This window comes from Chiloscyllium plagiosum, chromosome 23 (assembly GCF_004010195.1).
Source record: "Chiloscyllium plagiosum isolate BGI_BamShark_2017 chromosome 23, ASM401019v2, whole genome shotgun sequence".
Classification (NCBI taxonomy): Eukaryota; Metazoa; Chordata; class Chondrichthyes; order Orectolobiformes; family Hemiscylliidae; genus Chiloscyllium; species Chiloscyllium plagiosum.
Window position 1 is genome coordinate 56,132,785 of NC_057732.1, and position 27,347 is coordinate 56,160,131.

Consider the following 27,347-nt stretch of genomic DNA (forward strand, 5'->3'; position numbering starts at 1 on the left):
TAAAAATGTATAAGTGGATTCCACCCTCCTGAGTAAGAAATCATTGAAAACAGATTGGATATTGAAAGTAAATTCTCTTTAAAGATGCTTTGAAGATCTCAAACTAATCTCTCTTTTATTCAATGACCCATAAATATATCTTGGCGTTCTTCCACGTAACACCAGGGGGCTTGGATCTGGAAGAGAATGGGGAGGATCAGTGTACGGCACGTGTAGTGATTTCTGTGGAGCATAACTTCATCCTTTACTGAGCTCCAGTCTTCAGCACAGCCGACTGCAAACACTGAGCCCTGATGCCTGCAACCACAGAAAAAGACCTCTTGCTTCTAATTAAAGAAGGTGAAAGGTGAATTCAACCTCACTGCTTGGCAAGGCTAAGTCCTGGAAAGTGGAAAGATTTGGGAAAGCATCAGGGAGGAGCTGCTAAATTTGCAGAGGAGCCAGAAAACAGAGGATTAAAATTAAAGGGACTGGTCATTACTGGCAGAACGGCAGTGTTATTCAAGCTGCTTAAGGGAAAAGGGAGTGTGAGTGTGAGAGAGAGAGAGAGAATAAAACTGGACTTCAGTTTTCCAAGGAAGAACTGAGAGTCAGAATCTCCAGCAGCATGTCCCTGGCTGGCATCATAGTTGCCAGTCTGTTGCTTCTATATGTCCTTACCTTACAGCATTTCCGCTGCTCAGAGAATCCAAGGCATCCAAGACTGCGTCTCTCACATAAAGGTAAGAACATGTGTACTGTCAGAATCAGCAACTGGCTGAATTTGTTTGTGGACAAAATCAACTAATACTGTGACATTCTGATACTGACAAGTAAATTTTATTTTGCCTTTACAAGCAGTTGTTGCTATCAGATCATTACACAACACATCTGTTAAAAAGTCAACTTTGGAATTTGTCAAGATTGTTCAAGTAAAAGTTAAGGAATTAACATTCACCACTGAAAGATATGATTTCATTTTATGAGTAGAAGGGAGTTTGAATGTTTGCTTTAAGCAGGCATTTGGATTGGAAGAACAGGCATTGTAAGAAGTTAAGAGGATCAACTTTTTTGTGAATCTGCACAATTCATGTTCAAAAACAAAATGAATACATTAGTGCATTGAATTTGTCCCAGCTGTTTAATGTAGTATTCTCTTTGACTTGGTATCTTCAAGCATTTTAAGGTTGGCACGATGGCTCAGTGGTTAGCGCTACAGCCTCACCATGCCAGGGACCCGGGTTTGATTCCAGCCTCGGGTGACTGTCTGTGTGGAGTTTGCACATGTTCCCTGTGTCTGTGTGGGTTTCCTCCAGGTACTCCGGTTTCCTCCCACAGTACAAAGATGTGCAGGTTAGGTGGATTAGCCATGGGAATTGCAGGGTTACAGGGTGGAGTGGATCTGGGTGGGATGCTCTTTGGAGGGTTGGTGTTCACTTGATGGCCTGAATGGCTGACTTCCACATTGTAGGAATTCTATGATTTACTGATGAATGGACTCACTCCAGGGGAATGCTTTTCAATTGTTTGGAGAATTCCTTCTGTTAGTATATATTTATATTACTCAGTGTCTTTACAAAATAATCCTCCAGATTTATACAAACAAAACATGATTGAATGCTGAAATATAGAGTGGAGCTTCACTTGATAAGTATTAAAATGTAGATCTAGAGAAATAATAATATAATTGTAACTTTGCGATTTTAAGATACTTTGGTAATTAGAACATTGTCAGAGTTCCCAGGAAGTGGGTTTCTGATTTAATTTTTTTGATTTTGTTACTAAATAAGCAGCTTTATTTTAATAAGCAGCTGGTTCTGGGTCTATTCTGTGCTCATCCCAGAGGGTAGCATTAGGTTCATTGGCCAGGGCATACTGATACATGAAGAAGCCTACTCCTGGGTAATATTCTGTCTCCTTCTCAGGAAGAGTGTGTGCAATGATAAAGATTTCCTCACTGTCTGGTGGCAGGAGGTGACTGGGGACTTAGGACTGAAGCTGTAATTTTAAGTATGATTGCAGCTTTCAGTAATTTGAGGATTTATCAGTCCTGACACACTCAATCTCTCACCATTATCTGCAGACGGTCACATTATCATTTGGATGAAAATCTGGAGAAACAACCTGCGCCAGGAGGCAGGAGAAGCTATCATGAGGGTGGGCCTCCCTCTCTATACCATTGGAATACTCCCCAGCCCAAGCAGACTTCCTGAGACAACTCCATGAATTTATACCAGAATAATATCAGGCTGCCAGTTTAACAGTAAAGTAGGACAATGATTAGATGAGGGGCTTCCAGAGGAACGACAGCCCAGATGATATTAGTAAGTATTCCTGTTCCTTCAGGACATACTGCTGATTTTTTTTAACTTCCATTTACTTCCTCCCTCCTCACTATCCAAAAACCCCAGACACACCTTCCAGGTACAGCAGCGACTTATCTGCACTTCATTCAATCTCATCTACTGTATTTGCTGCTCACAATGTGGTCTCTTCAACAATGGTGAACAAAACACAAACTGGATGACAGCTTTGTAGGTCACCTATGCTCTGCCTGCAAAAATGACCTTGCTACTTTAGTACCCCACCCTGTTCCCTAGCCACCATCTCTGTCTCAGGCTTGTTGCAGTGCTCCAGCTAAACTCAATGCAAGCTGGAAGAGCAACAGCTCACTTTCCATTTGGAAAACCTACAGCCTTCAAGACTCATAATTTTAGGATCTGAGAACCTCTCCCATGTCCTTATCCTCTACCTCACACACCAGGCCTTATCATTACATTGGCTGCTACCACAACCAACCCACTGTCATTTACTAATGGCCCCCATTAGCAGCAATTCATTCCCCAAGGTTGACCTTTACCTATTTTTTTGTCTATCCAACTGTTATTTTCTCTCTCTCTTTGGGCTCCATCTCCACTTATTGTTTCCTCCTTCCATCACCCCACCATTAGCATATGGACCAACCTTTTCCTAGTTACCAGGGTGACACGGTGGCTCAGTGGTTAGCACTACTGCCTCACAGCACCAGGGACCCGGTTCGACACCAGCCTCGGGTGACTGTGTGGAGTTTGCACATTCCCCCCATGTCTGCATGGGTTTCCCCCAGGTGCTCCAGTTTCCTCCCACAGTCCAAAAATGTGTGGTTGGCCATGGAGAATGCAGGGTTATAGGGTAGGGGGATGATTCTAGATGTGATCCTCTTTGGAGGGTCGGTGTGGACTTGTTGGGCTGAATGGCCTCTTCCCACACTGTGGGGATTCTATGATCTACTATCAGTTCTGAGGAAGGGTCACTGGACCTGAAAGATTAAGTCTCCTTTCTCTCTACAGATGCTATCAGACTTACTGAGTTTCTCCAGCTATTTCCGTTTGTGTGTTTCTGATTTCCAGTATCTGCAATTCTTGCTTCTATCTTTAAGGGCCTCTTGTTGCTTATTCAGTCTGTATCAAGGAGGATTGTTTGCAGTGGGCATTTTGCCCAGTTCACTGTAGAAATGCCTTCGGGTTCCTATCCATACAACAGGACCTGAAATTAAACATATTCACATAATAAGCAGACCCCACCTGCTGCTAATATACCAGTAGTTTAGAGATTGCTACTGCACAGAAAACCAAGGAGTTAACTTCTAGCCTAACACAGATGGTTGAGATTTCGACTCATGTTTAAGTATGTGGAGGTTCATTGTATTAACTATTTTTAATTGGCTCTATCTTTAACAGAAGTCAATTAAGTTTCAAAGACACAAAATTAACTTGTTCCTTGCAAGTAAATATTCAGGCTGTTACTTATTGACCAGAGTTCCTGCAGCACAATCTCAGGATCCAGAATTATCCAAAAATCAATTCACCTGTCATGAAAACAGAGAATGTTGGTAATATACCACAGGGCTTGGGCATTCAACCATTCCCTCTGACTGAAAATGCTGAACTCTATACCATGCTGTATATTTCAGATACAGGCTAGGCTCCCATGCCCACACAGTGCTTTCTGTCTGGTTTTGTATTTCCATTTTTCTCTCCTTTAGAAATCTCCTATTGATCATTTAATTAGCGTTTAGTATCATGGTTTCTGCCTTATGAGTTTTGTTTAAGTAAATCTGAAAACTATTGCAATCTTTAATTAATTCTTTCTCAATTGCATATTGCAGGAATAAGGATGAGTATTTTTCAATGAAAAAATTGTAATGTATGAAATAATACAAAATAAACAAAATGCAAGTTATAGTTTTTTTATTACAATGGTATTCAAAGAGTCAAACTTCCAATACAATGTCACCATCATTTCTTTGCTCCTGTCAGGTTTATTTAGGAAGTGCACGTGCTGCATTGTTTGACTTTGCAGGAGGGATGTAAATCAATGAATTTTTAAAATCTCTTTTTCATAACATAAAGTTTCTCAAAACCTCAATCTATTATCTAATATACTAAACTTCAAACTCCACAGGCAGATCATCAACAAAACTGTTACTTCCACCTGTCTCATCCCCAACACTGGAAATACTTCCAGTCATTGATATTTTACATGCAGCCATCCCTGATAGAATGACCACAACACTAGACTTGGAGTTGGACACAGGAACTCAAGGGCTTGTGTGATGCAGTGATAATGTCCTTACCTCTGAGCCAGAATGCCTGGTTTCACCCTGCTCCAGAGATGGGCAGATATCTACACAGGATCTCACCTCAACACAACAAAAGCTCAGGGACAGAGAGTTAGGATTAGGAATATTTATTTAAAGTTAAAGGCTCTCTGTGGCTCTATCCATAATACCTAACCCTATCTCACTCATTAATCACCAATGGTACTATTCATGACTAATGATCAATAAAACTCATATCCTTTATCTCCATCACTTCCTCCAGCTGAGTATCACACCCAACACACACATCCCCTTATCTCTGCTGGTTCAAACCCTAAACCCCATATAAAACACACATAGGTGAAGGCAGATACAGAAACTCCATAGGTGTTATGGGTGGAATGATGACTGGGTTACCGTGTCCACAGGGCTCACTGAGATGATCCTTTCGCCATGTCATGACCTGCTGTTTGCTGATCTCTGTCTTCTCTCGGTGCTGCCACTTTCTTGTAGGAAGCGCAGACCGTCTGGTTCACATCTGACAAAATCTCTGACTTAATTGTTTAAAACACCTTACCTTACTGCAACAAGGGAGGAAAGTAAACTGGGGTTCTTCAGGTTTGAGGCATCTTACTGCTGAGGGAAGAGTGGTTCTTCCTTTCCAGAGGCAGGGAGCTCCACGGGTTTCTGGTCAAGCATTCACACCCACAAGCTGTTCTGTTCCCCGACAGCTAATCACAACACTGTCGGCAGACAGATGACCTTTGCCATTAACAACTGGTCAGTGGGATGTTGACCAATCAGTTACTTGTTGCCAGCTAAATCTCTTTCAGGACACACCCTCTGATTGTAGCTCATATGCAACAAATGTCCCCCTACTCCATCTCTCCCCAACACACACCCACCCCAACACTAGCACTACCGTAACAAACAACTGTGTAAACAACTCTTACTAAGAGTGTCAGTAACCTGCCTTTAAAAAGCACAGGAAATCTTTCCATAGTCTTTGGTTTTGCAATTTCATTCCACAATCAAAAATACTGACAAACGTACAATTGAGAATAACGAGAATGTCAATAGATTCAATCGGTTCATGATAAGGAGCTGTGGTGAGGAAGGATCAAGAGGCTGGAGGGAAGCAGTTTGTTATTTTGTCTTTGCTATCTCTTATTTCAGACCAGACTGGCACTGGGGAAGGTCAGTTTCACAGTGAGGTGTTTACATATGCTTTCTCATTGCAATTTAGAGATTTCACCGAAGCAGTGCTCTTTACTGACACACCCGGACTTGGAATTAATTAGAAAATTGATGTTAATATTATTTCAAGGCTTACTATATCACCTTTGGTCAGAACACCTTTTGACTCAAGTAATTCATCTCACCACCACTGCTGAGTATTTGTACAAAAAAACTGTACAGGTGGTTCTGGGATAATGCGTGCTTTGACAGCACAATTTGGCTACAACATCGTCAAAGAATTAGGGAACAAATTCTTGGAGAATGTTTACTTCTGTTTGCAATAGCGGAATTCCAGCGGGGATCGGTTTGTGTACTTTGATTTGCACATTTGCTGATGTCCGTGACAAAACCTCCATACTGTCCCACGCATGCACCAATGTCAGCTGCCAACAGAGCAGTTTTCTCCAAGAGGTGCTGTACAGAGAGCAGCTTTCTTACATTTTTTAAAATGTACTGCATTCAATTGACTTTTGTTTTGTTAATAAATATGATTTCAACCTTCACACAGACTGTGCTATACTTTGCATTAGGCCTTTGGGTGAGTTTTGAGTGATTTTGTTTGCTACTCTGTCCCTAACCCCACTTTTCCCATAAGCCCCATTATTTATATTAAGTAATTTTCTATTAAGTGCGGTTTTGCAGCAATGTAACTATGGTGTTATGGGAGAACTACCTGTAATTTATAAAACCCACAAACCAGCAGAATTCTGACTCCAGCTCGGAATGAATTGCTGATGGGGGAGTCCATTACAAGGGGTCATAGTTTAAGAATATGCGGTAAACCTTTTAGGATGGAGAGGAGGAGAAGTTTCTTCATACAGAGAGTGGGGAGCCTGCGGAATAAATATTCCTAATCCTAACTCTGTCTGTCCCTGAGCTTTTGTTGTGTTGAGGTGAGATCCTGTGTGGATATCTGCCCATCTCTGGAGCAGGGTGAAACCAGGCATTCTGGCTCAGAGGTAAGGACATTATCACTGCATCACACAAGCCCTTGAGCTCCTGTGTCCAACTCCAAGTCCAGTGTTGTGGTCATTCTATCAGGGATGGCTGCATGTAAAATATCAATGACTGGAAGTATTTCCAGTGTTGGGGATGAGACAGGTGGAAGTAATAGTTTTGTTGATGATCTGTCTGTGGAGTTTGAAGCTGCCTCGCACATCGCCTTTAAACTGCTGCAATAAGATTTAAAAAAATTGATGGAATTGCTAGGAATTAAATCATTTTCAGAAAATTAGATATTTTTAAAAAACACCAAACACAGAGGGGACAGAAATTTCATTCTAATTTCCCTCCAGATGTGAGGTTCCCAGTTCTTGATCCAGCCACCAGATGGAGTTCTGTACAGCAACAGATTAGACATTGACAACAATTTCCCACAGACTCTGGAATCACATCCAGTTCCTCCAAGAGACCCTCACACTTTGGAGGCTCTAGAGAGGGTGCAAAAGTGGTTTAGCAAGACATTGCCAAGATTGAGTGTATTATCTATAAGGAGAAGTTGGATAAACTTGGATTGTTTTCACTAGAATGTTGGAGCTTGAAGGGCAACATGATCGAAGTATATAAAATTATGAGGCATGGATAGAGTGAATAGCCAGAGTCTTTTTTTCAGGATGGCAATGTTAAATATTAGGGGCCGTAAGTTTGAGGTGAGAGGAGGGAAGTTTAAAGGCGTTGTGCGAGACAGGTGTTTTAACGCAGAAGGGGATAGGTGTCTGGAATGTAGAGCCAGGGGAGGTAGCAGAAGCAGATATGATAGCAAAGTTTAAGACATATTCAGACAGACACATAAACAGGCAGAGAATTGAAGGATATGGACCATATATAGGAAGATGGGATTAGTTTAGAGTGGCATCATTGTCAGTATAGATATGGTGGGCCGAAGGGTCTGTTGCTGTGCTCTACCTCCTTCTTGAAAACATGTAATATTTGGGTCTCAACTACTTTCTGTGGTAGTGAATTCCGCAGGCTCCCCACTCTCTGGATGAAGAGACTTCTCCTCCTCTCCATCCGAAAAGGTTTACCCCATATTCTTAAACTATGACCCCTTGTAACGGACTCCCCCATCAGCAGAAACATCCTTCCTGTGTCTAACCTGTCTATTCCTGTGAGACGTTTATCGGGTTCGATGCAATCCTTCGTCATTCTTATAAACTCTCGTAAACACAATCCTAACCAATTAAATCTTTCCCCAGTCAGTCCTGCCATCCCAAGAATCAGTTTGATATATTTTTGCTTCACTTCCCTACAGCAAAAGGTAGAAGACAGAGGGTGGTGGTGGAGGATTGTTTTTCAGACTGGAGGCCTGTGACCAGTGGAGTGCCACAAGGATCTGTTTTCCCTGGAACGTTGGCGGCTGGGGGGTGACCTGATAGAGGTTTATAAAATCATGAGGGGCATGGATAGGATAAATAGACAAAGTCTCTTCCCTGGGGTAGGGGAGTCCAGAATTAGACGACATAGGTTTAGGGTGAGAGGGGAAAGATATAAATTCATTCTTAAGGAGCAACCTTTTCACACAGAGGATGGTGTGGGTATGGAATGAGTTGCCAGAGGAAGTGGTGGAGGCTGGTACGATTGCAACGTTTAAAAGTCATCTGGATGGGTATATGAATTTGGAGGGATATGGGCCAGGTGCTGGCAGGTGGGACTAGATTGGGTTGGGATATCTGATGGGCATGGACGAGTTGGACCAAAGGGTCTGTTTCTGTTCTGTACATCTCTATGATTCTAAGAGGGATGATCTGCCATGCATTTGTCCACTCAGCCTGTCCAAATCACACTACATCATCTCTGCATCCTCCTTACAGCTCATCCTCCCACCCAGCTTTGTGTCACCTGCAAATTTTGAGAGATTATGTTAAGTTCCCTCAACTAAATTATTAGCATACATCGTGAATAGCTGTGGTCCTAGTACTGATCCCTGTGGTACCCAATGAGGTTAGGTGAAGGCAATGGCCTGGTGGTATTATCACTAGACTACTAATCCAAAGACCCAGGTAATGTTCTGGGGTCCCAGGTTCAAATCCTGTTATGGCAGATGATGGAGTTTGAATTCAGTAAAAAATCCTGGATTAAGAATCTAATGATGACCATGAATCCATCGCCAATTGCCAGGGAAAACCCATCTGATTTACTAATATCCTTTCAGAAAGAAAACTGCCATCCTCACCCGGTCTGGCCTACATGTGAGGCCAGACACACAGCAATGTGGTTGACTCTTAACTACGCTCTGGGCAATAAATGCTGGTCCAGCCAGCGATACCCTGATCCTGTGAATATATAAAATAACATCACTGTGTGCCATTCAGAAAAAGGACCATTTATTCCTGCTAACTAATTTTCTGCCAAACTCAATGCACAACCCTCCACTCACATGTATTTTATTTTTACACATCAACCTCTTATGTGGGACTTTGACCTTTTGAAAGTGCAAATAAACCATATCCACTGGCTTCCCTCATCAACTCTATTAGTTACATTCTTAAAGAATTCTGGTAGATTTGTCATGCATGATTTCTATTTTGGAATCTGCCACTGATTTCTATGTGCTCTGCAATAAAATCCTTGATAATGGAACAGGTTTATTTGGAAGCACTAGCTTTTGGAGCGCTGCTCCTCGTCAAGTTGTTGTGGAGTATAAGATCGTAAGACATAGAATTTATAGCAAAAGGTTACAGTGTGATTCCACTGAAATTATATATTGAAAAAAACCTGGATTGTTTGTTAAGTCTTTCATCTTTTAGAATGACCATGTTGGTTCCAGTTCTTTCATATGTAATTCTCAGAACATTTTTTTAAAGTTACACTCTCAAGTGAACCCACTCCCTGTGTGAGGCTGTTTGTGCCTCAATGTTCAGACTGATTTGATTTCCATAAAAGACATTTACAGATTCTTACATGGATTCGTACAGTTTTTGAGCAAAATAAAATGTAATTCTACGCATACAAATTCACCCCACAAATTATATGTGCATGTGGGTGTGTGTGTGTGGGGGGGGTGGGTTTAAGTGTCTGTGAGAGAGTGCATGTATGAGTGAGAGTGTAAAGGGATATAAGTCTGTGTGTGTGTGTGCGGTGCAGTGAGGTCACCTGTAGTGTGACATGAACCCAAGGTCCGAGTTGAGGCCATCCCCGTGGGTACCGAACTTGGCTATCACTTTGCGCTGTTGCCTGTCCCGAAGTCCACCTTGGAGGACGGTCACCCGAAGGTCCGAGGTCGAATGTCCCGAACCGCTGCAGTGTTCTCTGATTGGGAGCGAACACTCCTGTCTGTTGATTGTTGTGCGGTGAAAAAGTCATCCATTGCTGTAGTCTCTGCTTGGTCTCGCCAATATACCATGACTCAGGGAATCCTTGCCTGCAGCGTATGAGATAGACAACATTGGCTGAGTCACATGGGTACCTGCTGTGTAGTTGGTGGGTGGTGTCCCCACGTGTAATGGTGGTATCCGTGTCGACAGTCTGACATGCAGTGTCTGTCGTGACAAGGTTGTATGATGTTGTTCCGAAAGCCAGGCAGTTTGCTACAATGATCTGTTCGAGGTTTGATGGTTATTTAAAGGTAAAAAGTGGAGGTGGGGAGAAGGTCTTGGTGAGGTGCTTATCCTCGTTGATAATGTGTTGCAGGCTGCGAAGAACATGGTATAGATTTTCCTCAATCATCTCATGCACCAACTCTACAGCAAGCGCCATAACCTTGAAATTAGATGGAGTCCACACTCTCAGCCTGCGCTCAGGATACAGCAGTACAGTTATGGGACATTGCCAAACAGGCAAGGTGACAAAACTACACCATGTACATGCACACCAAGAACCAGAAACTGGAGAAAATTGGCATAACCACCAGCAGTAGCGAAGCCCTCCCTGCACCAAAGTGGATAATGTTATCACCGCGGGGAAGTCGATCGTCAACTTATCGGACCACATCCTTCAACAGGAAGAGATTGAAGTTCTTAGCGGTGGTCTCAATTTCTACCCCACCACCAAAATGGACCCCATGGGTCTTGCAGCAGATATGGAGGAATTAATCAGACGAATGAGACTCCAGGAATTCTTTCAAGATGCCAGCTGTGATCCCAATGACCCCACTAACGAACCTGAACAGTCATCACAGGGATCCGTACAGGAGCGACCAAAGGAGGAGTCAACTTGGACCTCACTGGAGGGCCGCTGCTCTGGGCTTCACATAAATGCTCAAACCGTTAGGAGATATATAAATGCCAGATTCATCAGCCGTACCCATAAGGTAGAGCAGAACATCACCTGTTCACAGCGCAATGCCATCCATGCTCTTAAAACCAATCACAACATTGTCATCAAACCAGCAGATAAAGTAGGAGCCATCGTCATACAGAATCGAACAAACTACTGCAAGGAAGTGTACCGACAACTGAACAACCAGGAACACTACAGGCAACTACCGGCTGATCTGACCAAAGAGCACACCCGTGAACTAAACAAAGATCAGGACTTTGGATCCAGTCCTTCAGAGTTCCTTACGCACAATCATCCCACATACTTCTCGCGTAGGTTACTTCTTCTGCCTTCCAAAGAAACACAAAGCATCACACCGGGACGTCCCATCATATCAGGCAATGGGAGCCTGTGTGAGAACCTCCCTGGCTATGTGGAAGGCATCTTGAAACCCATTGTACAGAGGATCCCCAGCTTCAGTCGCAACACTACAGATTTCTTACAGAAACTCAGCACCCATGGACCAGTCAAACTGGGAACATTCCTCGTCACAATGGATGTTTCAGCACTCTTCACCAGCATCCCCCACAAGGACGGCATCGCGGCAACAGCCTCTGCACGCAACACCAACAATTGCCAATCTCTGAGCACCGACCAACAACTCATCTGCTTTATCCTCGACCACAACATTTTCATCTTTGACAACCAGTTCTTCATCCAGACACATAGAACAGCCCTGGGGACCAAATTTGCACCCCAATATGCCAACATTTTTATGCACAGGTTTGAACAAGACCTCTTCTCAATGCAGGATCTCCAACCAACACTATACACCAGGTACATTGATGACATTTTCTTCCTCTGGACCCATGGCCACTGATAAAACTACACAGTGACATCAACAAGTTTCATCCCACCATCAAACTCACCATGGACTTCAGTCCTGATGAAAGGCTTTTGCCCGAAACGTCGATTTTCCTACTCCTCAGATGCTGCTTGACCTGCTGTGCTTTTCCAGCACCACTCTAATCTATTCTCTTGTATCCGTCTTATTCTTGGACACATGCATCTCCATCAAGGATGGGTACCTCAGCATCACACTCTACATGAAACCCACAGATAACCTCACGATGCTGTACTTCTCCAGCTTCCACCCGAAACATATTAAAACAGTCTTCCCCTATGGACAAGCTCTACGCAGACACAGGATCTGTTCAGATGAGGAGGAACATGATGGGCACTTGGAAATACTCAAGGATGTCCTTATAATAATGAGGTATGATGCTCAACTCATCGACCGCCAGTTCTAACGTGCAAGAAACTGTAATGACCTCCTCAGGAGACCAACATGAGCTGCAACCGAAGGGTACCCTTTGTTGTCCAGTACTTCCCAGGAGCAGATAAACAACGCCATGTTCTTCACCAAGACCTTCCCCACACCCCCACTTCACACCTTTAAACAACCATCAAACCTCAAACACTTCATTGTAGCAAACTGCCCACTTTCAGGACAATACCATACAACCTTGTCACGATAGATGCTACAAGACACGGATACCACCATTACACATGAGAACACCACCCACCATGTACACAGCAGGTACTTATGTGACTCGGCCAACGTTGTCTACTCATACACTGCAGGCAAGGATGCCCTGAGTCATGGTACATTGGCAAGACCAAGCAGAGACTACAGCAATAGATGAATTTTTCACTGCACAACAATCAACAGACAGGAGTGTTCACTCCTAATCAGAGAACACTTCAGCGGGCCGGGACATTCGACCTCGGACCTTCGGGTGATCGTCCTCCAAGGTGGACTTCGGGACAGGCAACAGCGAAATGTGGCCGAGCAGAGGCTGATAGCCAAGTTCAGTACCCATGGGAATGGCCTCAACTGGGACCTTGGGTTCATGTCACACTACAGGTGACCCCACTATATTACACATATACACGCACACGCACACTCCTACTGACCCTTACACTTGTTAGACCCTCTGTCATACGCTCACACATACACACCCACACTTACACCCACCCTTCTCACAGACTTATATCCCTTTACAGTCACACACACACCCTTCTCATAGATTTATATCCCTTTTTACACACACACTTTCTCTCTCTCTCACAGACACTCATAAACTCCCTCACATGTATACACACACACACATTTGTGATGTGAATTTGTACGTGCAGAGTTTTGCTCAATAACTGCATGAATCCATGTAAGATTCGGTAAATCCCTTTTTTAGATTAGAATCAGTCTGAACATTGTACCACAGACAGCCTCACGTAGGGCACCTCACACTTTCAATGCATTATTTGAGACGACATGGCACCTATTGTTAAAGTTCACTTGGGAATGTAACCTTTAAAAAAAAGTTCTGGAATTCACATATGAAAGAACTAAACCAACATGGTCATTCTAAAAGATGACAGACTTAGCAAACAATCCAGGTCTTTTTCAATATATAATTTCAGTTGCATCACACTGTAAACTTTCACTGTAAATTCTGTGCCTTACAATCTTATTCTCTACAACCACCTGATGAAGGAGCGTCGCTCCAAAAGCTAGTGCTTCCAATTAAACCTGTTGGACTATAACCTGATGGTGTGTGATTTTTAATCTTGTACACCCCAGTCCAACACCGGCATCTCCAAATCTTGATAACGGACTTTTGCATCTTTCCCACTACTGACTTCAGACTCACTGGTCTTTAATTCCCTGTTTTCTCTCTCACCCCCTTTTTAAATAGTGGGGTTGCATTAGCTACTCTCAATTTGTAGGAACTGTTCCAGACTCTAAATATCATTAAAGGCAGACTGCAACATTTTTTTAAAAAGCAATTATATTCTGGGATGCCTGCATTTTGCGGTCAAACGTGATTTTGCATTATCAAACGTGACATTTCTTGCAAGATCGGTTCAGAGTGTGTTTTATGAATTATTAGATTAATCTCTTTTTAACATGTTTGGGCAGGCAAAATTTCAATATCTTCAAAAGTTTTATCAAAATGCTGGAATACTGTGGAGGTCAGTTACAAATCTGCAATATTTTTAAAGAATTGCTAAACGTTATCAATAATCCTGGAGCTGGTGCAGTGCCAATGCTTTGTACTGAATATAAATTGTGCAATGGAACCAGTCTCTTTCTGGCTTAAACACATCCAGAATGGAGTTTGCACTGCTACAGAATAGTACTGAGTGATAACTAACCTGCCTTATCTTCTATGCTCCCTCAACCATCAACTGTTAAAAAGATGTCATGTTATTGTTGATGGTTTGAGAATTCCTGATTTAATGAAAGATAAATCATTGTCATCCAGATGGCTCATTCTTGAGAAAAACATTTGTACACAGCCATTGTCACCAACCAATTTTCATCGATAATCTGCCATTCGTACTGGGCAACTTTTTCATTAGTCTCATTTAGGATAGATCTTCCATTATCATAGGTCTCCAACATTGTTTCCTGATCTCCTTCACTATTGAGAAGGAATAACACATTTTTCTATGTTTTCCAGCATTTGTGGAACACGCTGGAAAATTCCTAGTATTTGTAGTATCACAAACACTGAGTGAAACTGCACAAAAAGAGCGAAGGATGAAGGGCCAAGCATGGAGTGGGCAACTGATCATCAGGCTCTCTCTAGCAAAGCGTGTGAGATCTGATTTAACTCAGTAATGTAAAGATTCCTCCAGTTCAAAATCACAACAGATTTACCTTCAGAACTTTAAACACCTCTTAACATATAGGGTTTTTACACATGTACCATGTGGTTTCAATGATACCTTTCCAATATTGGTGTGTACCCATTATTTCCCGTATCTGTGTATAAATTGAAGGTCTTGTTCTGATACATTTTCAGTTGCACCAAGCCTACAATGTCTCTTCAGTCCAAAAGCTGAAAAACTGGAAAATTGAGGGATCAAATGAAGCAAGATTATTTGGTGTATTTTCTTCCTAATAAAATAGGCAAATGAAGTTTATTTGACATTATTTTGTGGTGGTAGTTGATTGTGGGACGAAGTTTGGGTATAGGATTGTTGCTAAAGATGATAGGGACCTTTTTAAATCAGTTGGTGAAATCAAATCATGTTAACCTGAGACTGAAACAGGGTAACAGTGACTCATTCACGTTGACATGGCTGGTGCCAGAGGCAAGGCCAGTGGAACATGACAAGGCAAATATATAAAATTTTGTGAGAACCAGGAGCATATAGGGATAACTCTAAAGAAACCTCTAGGCTTCATCTGGACTGAGATTTCATGTGTGTTCCCCAAACCCAAACCCCAGCTGCCAGCTGATGGGAACTGATATAGAACATAGAACATAGAACATAGAAGGATACAGCGCAGTACAGGCCCTTCGGCCCTCGATGTTGCACCGATCCAAGCCCACCTAACCTAAACTAGCCCACTATCCTCCATATGCCTATCCAATGCCCGCTTAAATGCCCATATTGAGGGAGAGTCCACCACTGCTACTGGCAGGGCATTCCACGAACTCACGACTCGCTGAGTAAAGAACCTACCCCTAACGTCTGTCCTATACCTACCCCCCTTAATTTAAAGCTATGCCCCCTTGTAATAGCTGACTCCATACGTGGAAAAAGATTCTCACTGTCGACCCTATCTAAACCCCTAATCATCTTGTACACCTCTATCAAGTCACCCCTAAACCTTCTTTTCTCCAATGAAAACAACCACAAGTGCCTCAGCCTTTCCTCCCTCCCAGCTGCTCCCTCCCAGAGTGCTGCCACATCCTGAGCTGTGAGCATTAATCTGGGCCCCATCTCACCTGGTGCTGATCCGGACAAACACGTCATGGACTTTGATATCTTCCTGCCCATGAGTTAAAATTCAGGTCAACTTGTCACTTTGTTTGATGCTCCATGATATTGGAAGCAGAAATCAGATTGAGGATTAATTTGCATCTTTCTGTATTTTAATTTGGCAGGAAGAGTGAAACAATGGAGTGTTGATATGTAAATAACCAATAGTTCAAACACTTGGAGCTTGTGACTTAATGATCCTGTTCAAACAGGACAGGGAGGGAAGTAAAAAGAGGGGGGTTGGAGTTGCATTGCTGGTCAGGGATGATATCACGGCTGTGCTAAAGGAGGACACTATGGCGGTCTTGGGTAGTGAGGCATTATGGGTGGAGCTGAGAAATAAGAAGGGTACAGTTACATTGTTGGGGCTGTATTACAGGCCTCCCAACAGTGAGCGTGAGGTAGAAGAACAAATAGGTAACAGATTATGAATAGATATAGAGGCAATAGGGTAGTGGTGATGGGAGATTTTAAGTTTTCCAACATTAACTGGGATACACTTAGTGTCAGAGGTCTGGATGGTGTAGAATTTGTAAGAAGCGTCCAGGAGAGTTTTCCAGAGCAGTATATCAATAGTCCGACGAGGGAAAGGGCCATATTGGACCTGGTACTGGGGAACGAGCCAGGCCAGGTGGTAGAAGTTGCGGTGGGGGATTTCTTTGGGAACAGTGACCACAATTCTGTAAATTGTAGAATACTCATAGACAAAGAAGAGAGTGGTCCTAAGGGAAGAGTACTAAACTGGGGCAAGGCTAATTATATCAAAAGTAGGCAGGAGCTGGGAAATTTGGACCAGACACAGCTATTTGAAGGGAAGTCCACATTTGAGATGTGGGAGGCTTTCAAAGATAGGTTAAAGATAATGCAGGATAGGCATGTCTCATTTAAGGCAAAAGACAGGTAGGGCAAGATTCGTGAACCATGGATGACAGGAGAAATTGTACGACTAGCCGAGAGGAAAAGGGAAGCATACATAAGGTCTAGGCAGCTAAGAACAGAATGGGCCCTGGAGGAATATCGGAAGAGTAGGACAAGTCTTAAATGAGGAATCAAGCCGGCTAAAAGGGGTCATGAAATAGCTTTAGTGAGCAGAATTAAGGAGAATCCCAAAGCATTTTATTCTTATATAAGAAGCAAGCGGGTAACTAGAGAAAGGATTGGTCCACTAAAGGATAATGAAGGAAGGCTGTGTGTCGAACCTGAGAGAATGGGTGAGATTCTAAATGATTACTTTGCATCAGTGTTCACTGAGGAGAGGAATATGATGAATCTTGAGATTAGAGAGAGAAGTTTGATTAGTCTGGATCACATTGACATAAGTAGGGAAGATGGGTTGGGTAGGCTAGAGGTTATTAAGGTGGACAAATCCCCAGGACTGGATGGGATCTATCCCAGATGGCAGAGGGAGGTGAGAGAGGAAATAGCTGGGGCCCTGACAGATATCTTTGTGGCATCCTAAAATACAGGTGAGGTGCCGGAGGACTGGAGGGTTGCTCATGTTGTCTCCCTGTACAAGGGGGTAGAGATATTCCGGGTAACTACAGACCAGTGAGCCTGACGTCGGTGATGGGGAAGTTGCGGGAGAAGGTACTGAGGGATAGGATCTATTTATATTTAGAAAAGAATGGGCTTATCAGTGATAGGCAACATGGTTATGTGTGGGGAAGATCGTGCCTTACCAACTTAATAGAGTTCTTCGAGGAAGTGACCAAGTTGTTAGATGAAGGAAGGGTTGTTGGTGTCATATACATGATCTTTAGTAAAGCATTTGATGAGGTGCCCCATGGTAGACTAATGGAGAAAGTGAAGTCACATGATGTGCAGGGTGTTCTAGCTCGGTGGATAAAGAACTGGTCGAGCAACAGGAGACAGAGAGTAGTAGTTGAAGGAAGTTTCTTGAAATGGAGAAAGGCGACCAGTGGTGTTCTGCAGGGGTCAGCGTTGGGGTCACTGTTGTTTAGATATACATAAATGATCTGGAAGAGGGCACTGTTGGTATGATCAGCAAGTTTGCAGATGACACGAGGATTGGTGGAGTAGCATAAAACATAAGGGACTGTCAGAGAATACAAGAGAATATGGATAGATTGGGCAGCACAGTGGCACAGTGGTTAGCACTGCTGCCTCACAGCACCAGAGGACTGGATTCAATTCCCGCCTCGGGCAACTGTCTGTGTGGAGTTTGCACATTCTCCCCGTGTCTGCGTGGGTTTCCTCCGGGTGCTCCGATTTCCTCCCACAGACATAAAAATGTACAGGTTAGGTGAATTGGCCATGCTAAATTGCCTGTAGTGTTAGGTGAAGGGGTAAATGTAGGGGAATGGGTCTGGGTGGGTTGCTCCTCGGAGGGTCAGTGTGGACTTGTTGGGCTGTAGGGCCTGTTTCCACACTGTAAGTAAGCTAATCTAATCTAAACTGGAGAGTTGGGCGGAAAAGTGGCAAATGGAGTTCAATCCAGAAAAATGTGAGGTTCTGCATTTAGGCAAGTCTAATTCTAGTGCGAATTATACAATGAATGGAAGAGCCTTGGGAAAAGTTGATGGGCAGAGAGATCTGGGAGTGCAGGTCCATTGTACCCTGAAGGTTGTTGCACAGGTGGATAGAGTGGTCAAGAAGGAATATAGTATGCTTGCCTTCATTGCATGGGGTATTGAGTATAAGACCTGGCAAGTCATGTTAAAATTGTACAAGACATTGGTTCGGCTGCATTTAGAATACTGTGTACAGTTCTGGTCGCCACATTTACCAAAAGGATGTGGACGCTTTGGAGAGGGTGCAGAGAAGGTTACGAGGATGTTGCCTGGTATGGAAGGTGCGAGCTATGAAGAGAGGTGAGTAGGTTAGGTTTATTTTCATTAGAAATAAGGAGATTGAGGGGGCACCTGATTGAGGTTTACAAAATCATGAAGGGTATAGACAGGGTGGATAGAGACAAGCTTTTTCCCAGGGTGAAGGATTCAATAATGAGAGGTCACGCTTTCAAGGTGAGAGGTGGAAAGTTTAAGGGGGATACATGCGGTAAGTACTTCACACAGAGGGTGGTGGGTGTTTGGAACGCGTTGCCAGCAGAGGTGGTAGAGGCAGGCACGGTAGATTCATTTAAGATGCGTCTGGACAAATGCATGAGTAGGTGGGGAGCAGAGGGTTACAGATGCTTAGGAATTGGGCGACAGGTTTAGACATTACATTTGGATCGGCTCAGGCTTGGAGGGCTGAAGGGCCTGTTCCTGGGCTGTAAATTTTCTTTGTTCTTTCGCACGTATAAAATACACTTTGTACCAGTTGCACCATGATAAGGAGTTATTCTGCACTGGGTGTAGTTCAACTCAAGAATCAATTGTCAAGCTGCTTTGGTCCTCCCAAAACTGAAAAATTAGGAATAAATGTAATATTTGAAACGCAATAAATATTGATGTTACTGCATCCAAACACTCCTTCTAAGGTGAGTTATGTAGAGTTTGATATATTTCTGCATGATATATGGTGGAGAGATCATTGGTAACAGTGTATCCAAACCTTCACATCCAGGACATTACAGTCCAGGTAGAAAGTTCTGACTGTGCACTTACGAAGGTTCTGAGATTTAGCAGCATCATTCTCATGCTGAGCTCACAGGGCAATGTGAAGGCCAGCTTTCTACTTGATCCAGAATGACTCCTTTTCAGAACTTAATTTCTGCAGAAGAATCATAGCAGACTTGAAACAATAACTCTGTTTCTCTCTCTATGTATACTTCCAGACCTGCTGAGTTTCTTCAACATTCTCTGTTTGTTCCAGCATGTGTAGTATTTTGGCCTCCTTCTGCACCGTAACCATTCTGTGATTCTGTGAAATTATGTTGAGATCATCCTAAAGAAGCAAAAGATTATTAATTGGTTATTAAACCCTGATTTTAACTTGGGGTAAGTACATCATCGAGGTGATGCTAATATAATGGAAATTTCCTCAGACTGAGAGAGATTTTATTTTTCAGGTTTTGGTGCCATTGTCCAGGCCAGTGTGAAACACTGTCAGTGGCTGCGCTATCAGTGAGGGGAAATCCAAAGGAGTGATCCCTGTCAGGAAAGTGGTGAAGGACAGGCCCAGAGCAGACAGTGGGAGATCCACCAAGGACAAAGGAGTTATGAGGCAGCCAGGATTAGAATCAACCCTTACCCTTCAGTTGTTGAAAATGCTGAAAGTAAACAGATTTGACAAGATGAAAATACTTTCTTTGACGCAGCCTTGACCTGCCTTCATGTATGGTTTTATAATGTCCCTGACAAGGAGCTGCCTGGGTTACTTTATCACATTAAAAGCCCCTTTGTAAAGATATTTGGTTTTATTTGAGAGGGAGGGAGGGTGGTTCTTTATATTAATATTACACCATTTCCAGCTGGATGAAATCACCGTTTTGATTTTCATAGAATAACCATATTCATCTGAATGATTGTGTTCTGAGAGATGTTGAAATATTTGTCATTTTTTCTTTGCTTTTGATTTTAAATTGCCAATGAGAAGCCTAGTCAAGAGCAGATTATTTTAGAAACGCTGGTTCATTTCTCACTGTCAGCGGATCCATGAATATAAATTTATTCTGTGGAATATTATATGTTTGTTTGGCAAGCTATGGAGAACAATCTAAACAGTGTTCCTGGACAGAGTCCAATGTACATCAGAAGAGACTGTTCGCTGCCCTTATATTTGGGACATCAGAGAGATGTGAGCAGAATATCAGGTCTTCCCAGAAAGAGCAGTCTTGCTAATGTTTAAAGCAGAATCTTTCTTCCTAATGCTTTCTGTGATGTTGCTATGGCTGCATTTGTTGCCTGTCACTAATTATTTTGAGAATAACCTCTGCAATGCCAGCAATGATGGCATTCCCGTGAAGGTGTTGGAGGTGCCATTCCAATGCTGACTCAGTAAGAGTGATGTTTGACAGTATATGCCAGGTCAAGAAGATGGGCATACAATGGTAGATGATTCACTCCTTAATACTGCAATATTTCTGTTTTTTCTGTGCTTCTGGAAGTTTCAACTGGTTGTTATTCCCAACAGGATCTCGCTTTCCTATGCCTCATAATGTTTTGCTACAATTAATCATTCCCATACATTCCCAACAGAGTGGCCAATATATAAAGGAAACAAAGTCTGCCTCCACATTGTTGCTCAACACAAAATTAACCCACTTTTAAATACACTGTCTGAGGCAACTGGAATAAATTGTAGGCCAGATTGAATTTTGTTCAATGAACTTTGTTGGATTGTGACAATTTGCATAATTTTCCTTTTATTAAAATAATGACTTTCCATCCAAGATATTCAAAATCCCAGTGTAAATCATCAACTTAAACACATGAGTTTGGCCATCTTCACATCAGTGGAATTGCTGGATAGTAATCAAGGCGAGGTAATTTGACCAGTGAAACTCACATCCTAATCCACAGAGTAGGGCCTCGGGACCAACAGTCACATCATTTCTCTTGTCCTGCAAGAAATCATTTAACAGAACATGACTCAAACCTCACTGATGTGACTGAGAAACTGAGTCGATCTCAGAACAATCAAAGGATGGAGTTTAGTTTTAAAAAGGAGTATGAGGACATGTGGGAAATCAAGGAGGAAACTGGAAGGAGTTGGTGAAGGGACTGGTCTGTAGCTGGGAAGTTGAAACAAAAACCTTGTAACTCCTCATTAACTTCAGCGGATGGGTAGCTTGACTACATTATAGGATAGGCGAAAGTGAGGATTGCAGATGCTAGAGATTAGAGTCAAGGTTAGAATGGTGCTGGAAAAGCACAGCAGGTCAGGCAGCATCCGAGGAGCAGGAAATTCGACTTTTTGGGCAGGAGCACTTCATCTAGAGTATAGTATAGTTTGGTGAGAATCAAGGAGATATACAACACAATACAGCAGAGGAATAAGCCCTTTAGCATACCAAGCCTGCACCAATTGCTAATCTTTACTTAAACCCACTACTTATTGCCCATGGGTGGTTGCTATCCCTCTGTTCACCTCATGTTCATGGTGTCTATTCAGACATGTCTTCAGCATTGCTAATGTGCCCGCTTCCACCATCTCTACTGATAGTGCATTCCAGGCTCCCACCACCATCTGTATGAAAATGTTTCCCCACACCTCTTCCCTAAACATTCTCCCACTCACCTTGAACCTGTACCCTCCTGGAGTTGATATTTCCACCCTGGGAAAAAGCCTTTGACATTCCACCTTATCTATGCCTCTCATCATTTTGTAGACCTCTAACAGGTCACCCCTTAGTCCCTGTCTGTCCAGTGAGAACAATCCACGTTTATGCAACCTCTCCTCATAACTAAAACTCTTCAGAGCAGGAGATATCCTAGTAAACCTTCTCAACGTCATCTCCAAAGCATCCACATCCTTCTGGTAGTGTGGTGAGCAGAACTGCACGCAATATTCCAAAAGTGGGCTGACTGAAGTTTTATACAGCTATAATATAACTTGCTAACTTTTATAACCAATGCCCCAGTTGATGAAGGCAAGCATGCTGTATACCTTCTTGACCAGCTTATCCACCTGTGATATAGCTGATGGGTCATTACAATCTAAATTAGAAGGGATTTACAAAGAGTGTGAATTCAATAAATCCTTTTCTCTTTTCACTCCTGAATCATCAAAAGACTATGATGGTTAATAAACTGTTAATTAAAGAATAGTTTGAAAATGGATGAAGAAAAATGGCAATTTTAGGATGCAGATTATATCAATAGGAAATAATTCCAGCTCCACACAATCTCAATGAAATCCTTATAGGAAGAGCATAACTACAGTCTATCAATACAAGACAAAGCCCAAGAAACCCATAGGGAATTCGAAGAAACTTCTTTCCCAATGGGGTAATTGGAATGTGCTGTTCCTGTGTCAGATATCCAATGTGATTTCATGTGAAATTATGGTACATGCATCAGGAAAGTCTCAGTCAGAAAACACAGAGAATACTAGAGAAACTCAGCTGGTCTGGCATCATCGTTGGAGAGAGAAACAGAGTTAACATTTCAAGCCCAGTATTACTCTTCTTCAAAAACTAAAAGAAAGATCTCAGTTTTGATTCTTGATCTCAGCTATAGACACAAACTGTCCAGAAGAATGGGTCACATAGCCTCCCCTATCCCTTTTCCTATCAGACCTTAGAGATCTTTACAATGCTGAAAATGTTTTCTCAACAAACTAGACAACACAAATACACAATCTAATTTATTATTTATCTCATATATAATAATTCATTAAAATATTCCAAATTCCAGAAAAAAACTACCATATCCAGAGAGTGGTGAGAATGGGAAACTCACTGCCAAAGTGAGGCATAGGGATAGGCAATAAATGCCTAGATAGTGACTCTCACTTGCCACAAAACATATTTTTTACACATGAATGGCCTTTCCATGTGCTGTAACCTCTATGTAATCCTACTATTAAAGGAGTGTGCATCAATATATCTGTGTGTATGCATGTGCATGACTATGTATGTGTTAATGTCTGCATGTGTGTCTATATGTGTTTGCATCTTTCTGTATGTTTGTACATGTATCTGTACGTGTATATGTCTGCGTGTAAGAAAGAGGGAGAGGTGTGTAGGATGAGTGGGTGATGAATGAAAAATGAAATAACTCTCATTGTTAATGAAAACAGAGCATTTTCAACTCAAATGAAGTGCATTTATTCAAGAACTAAACAAAGTACTTTGAAACTGTGAGATGAAGCTGCGCTCATCCTGTTGTGATGGGAATTTCAGGAAGAAGACAGTCAATCAATTTGCTCGCCTGATATTTTTGTGGTTATTCAAGACAGACTTTTCAAAGTAGAGAATTGAGAAAGGCCAAATTATAAAGTGATTTTCTGTACTCAAGAGCTATGACCATTATAACCTCCTGAAGTAGTTGGTGCATGAGATTTTCAATGTATGGAATCAGTCATTATTCCTTAACAACTTGATGTGGGTTCTCCGGCTTACACTGAACATATTGCTTTTTTAATCAGAGCTACTAATTAGACTGAAGACATAATTAAAGGCTGCTGTGAACAGGTAGCATTGTGGTATTTAATGAATGGTGTTGGAGTATTCATTTACTCTGATAATTCAAAATACAAATTAGTGGAGGTCACCAAAAAAAGAGTTGTTTGAAGAAAATGGGTCAGAATAAAGAGAAACTAGCATTTACTGTGAATGACTTTTAATTTCAGTAATTGGGCTTGCTGATAACTTTAAATTGAGCTAATTGGATCTGGTCTTATGACTAAAAGTTGGGAACTGAAGGCTGGAACATCTGTTCCCTTTCCCAAGACATGTCCTGCCAACTGAAGCTCTCTCTTTCAGAAGATAATTATTGCTCCTGGGCAGGGGCAGGGGGTGCAAGGTGGGATGGAGTATTTTTACTAATCCTCATCAGCAACCATTATAGCTCCAGGAAATCCTCCATGCTCTGATAGAAAATTGCAGCATGAGGAAAAATTAGAGTTTGAAATGCAGCCTGCTCACAGATAGACAGTCTTTTTGATTTATATGTAATGCAAATGATGTAAACTGAACATCATCCAAGACTATGGCTCTCCCCAAAATGAACCAACTTTTTAAAATTCCATATTTAATTATCTCTGTCAAGTACTTGTTTAAGGCAGCAAACCAATCAGTAACACTCTGACTGGATAATATTATTACTTTAATAACAGAAAAATGTTAATTTATTTCCTTCAATATTAAAATGACCCTCCAGTGGTGACTGACTTTGCTGCTGTGATTCTGACTCTGAACCTGAGAGATCTTCTTCCCTTTGCTAATGGGTAAAGGAATCCAGCTCTCTGACTCTCACCCAAACACATGGGCAACTTTTCCAGTCTAATATTCCCCTTACAGGTTCTTGATTGGCATCGCATCCGTAAGCATCAGCTCCCTCCGTCACTGAAACTCAGTAACAGCTGTGTACTATCTACAAGATGTAGTGCAGCAATTCACCAAAGATCCTTAGACAGCAGCTTCCAACCCGCAACAACTTCCATCTAGAAGGACAAGAACAGCAGATATATGGGAACACCATTTCCTGCAAGTTCTCCTCCAAGCCACTCACCATCCTGACTTGGAAATATACTGTCTTTCCTTTAGTGTCGCTGGGTCAAAATCCTGGAATTCCCTCCCTAAGGACATTGTGGGTCAACCCACAACAGGGGAGCTGCTGTGAGTCAAGAAGGCAACTTGGGATGGGCAATAAATATGCTGGACCCAGCCAGCAATGCCCACATCCCACAAAATGAATATTTAAAAAAAAAATTACAACACATGCAAGAGGAAACTTTGGGGACTGGAACTCTGAAATATAAATACAAATTATTGCTAAGGAACAGCAAGCTCATTAACCTCAGCAATCGGAAGTAAAGATCAACAACTTATTTATCCAAGCCCCTCAAGAATTGGGAAGTGAAAGTCTTTTGAATAGAGCTGAACAAATCAGATGGCAACAAGAGAGAGAAAGAGGATGGAAAGATGTAGGGGCCCAGAGATAAAGACCAAGAGGCAGCATGGAGGTGAGTGCAGGGAGAATTGAGATGAGAGGTAAAGGGATAACGTTTGATGAGATGAGAGGTAAAGGGATAACGTTTGATGAGATGAGAGATAAAGGGATAACGTTTGATGAGATGAGAGATAAAGGGATAACGTTTGATGAGATGATTAATTAATCTGCACTTGTTATTCACAATGTGGAGAATACCACAACTCAAACAGACAACAGAGAGTTTCTAGATCAGGGAAAATAAACATCAGTTAGTATCCCACTTCAGAGAAATATTTTGGTCAAATTACTGCAGCATTAGGTACAATGATATCCCAGCCTGTCCAAAAACAAAGATTCAGCCTTATTGACAGAAAAGTTATTTGAGAAAGAATAAGAGTTTCACTGTAGATGAGAATTTATGTTACAGAATTATCATGATAAACACACAGTCACTCTCACACACACTCAGACTTACATACTCACTCAATCTCACAAACATATGCTTTCACACTCTCTCACACACATCCAATCCAACAAACTGAGCTAGAATTCTTCTGGTAACTATGAGTACATGTTTATAATTTCAATTGTGTGGAGTACTGAACAGAGAATATTGACAAAAACTTACAATAACAACTGAAGGAATGCTAATCCTTCAACATTAAGACTTTAAAACAGGGAAATTTGAAAAGTAAAGTTAGTTTTGCTTTGGAGAATTTCCCGAGTGCCGTCACTCACCCATTCTCCCTCTGTCCCACAGAGTTATCTGTTGAAACTATTAAGCTCATCTTTGAAATGTATTCCTCTTCTGTGGTGTTACAAATATTGAAACAAAACATTTGTCTTTCACATCTTTGATGTCTTCAATTTGTTTACTCTGTATTTTCTCATTCTGCTTCACTACTCTTCATTCTTTGCTACTTTCTCATTATGTTTTTCTGACTTGCTGTTTTGTTGTGCATAATGAGGTGTGGGGCTAAGTAATGAGCTCATAGGTTGGGTTTGGTATTGGGATTCATTGTGGAAAAAACCTTATCTTTAAATAACTCCACAGAGACCAGTCACCAAATCCCCCTTTATTTACACATGGGGTGTCCTTCACACTGACCCAACACCCTCAGAGCCAGCTCCCAGAATGAACAGGATGTCAGACATACCTGATCTTATCTGTCAGCTGAGCTCTCTGATTAGACCAGATTAACAGCCCCAATCAGAGAACTCATGCTTTATGATGTTCAGCTGTTGATCTCATTACAATCACTACAAAGGGATCACTTTTGCTTGCTCTCATCTCCCCATATCGAGTTATGCCTCTACCCCAGTGTCCTCCTTTATTCCATCTAACACGACCCTGTTGATCAATTTGTTCAATCCCTGGATTCTTTCCTCCACAATAACTTCACCCATTGTTCTCCATCCACTTCTCACACTCACTCACACCGGGAGCATGTGGCCATTGGAAGAGGCCTCCTCAGAGTCAACCCCTCACCCTTCCTCCCTTAATTGTCATAGAGCAAAAGGATGCCATTTGGCCCATCAAATCCCACTTTTCCTTCCCATAAGTTTCTGTGAAAAAGACTGAAATAGTTTTTGTAATTGAACTTTGAAAAGATAAATCAATTTAGGAAGAAGGATAATGATCTCCAACTGTGCTTTCAATCTCTCTCCTATTGTTTCCTTTGTGGCTGGAAATTAGAATCTGTCACATAACTGAAGGTCATTATCTGACTCCGACATGTTTTTAATTGCAAACTCACATTTCAGAATGAGACTCCCACAGGGATTCACCTGACAACCTGCTGTAATGTATAGAAAATGAGCATCACTGGCTGAGCCAGCATTTATGCCAATTTCTAAATTAGAGTGGTGCCGGAAAAGCACTGCAGGTCAGGCAGCATCCGAGGATCAGGAAAATCGACGTTTTTGGCAAAAGCCCTTCATCAGGAATAGAGGCAGAGTGCCTGCAGTGTGGAGAGATAAATGAGAGGAGGGTGGGGGTGGGGAGAATGTAG

General features: G+C 42.1%; 1 protein-coding gene across 1 annotated transcript in view; it reads left to right on the forward strand.

Moving 5' to 3' along the window:
- Nucleotides 1-275: 275 nt before the first annotated feature.
- Nucleotides 276-27,347, forward strand: part of LOC122561887 (semaphorin-3E-like) — a 309,586-nt gene continuing 282,514 nt past the window's right edge. Inside the window, exon 1 of the mRNA XM_043714219.1 lies at nt 276-722. Within this exon, the coding sequence (XP_043570154.1) occupies nt 608-722 (115 nt within the window). The 5' untranslated portion in view covers nt 276-607. The remainder of the gene's footprint in view (nt 723-27,347) is intronic.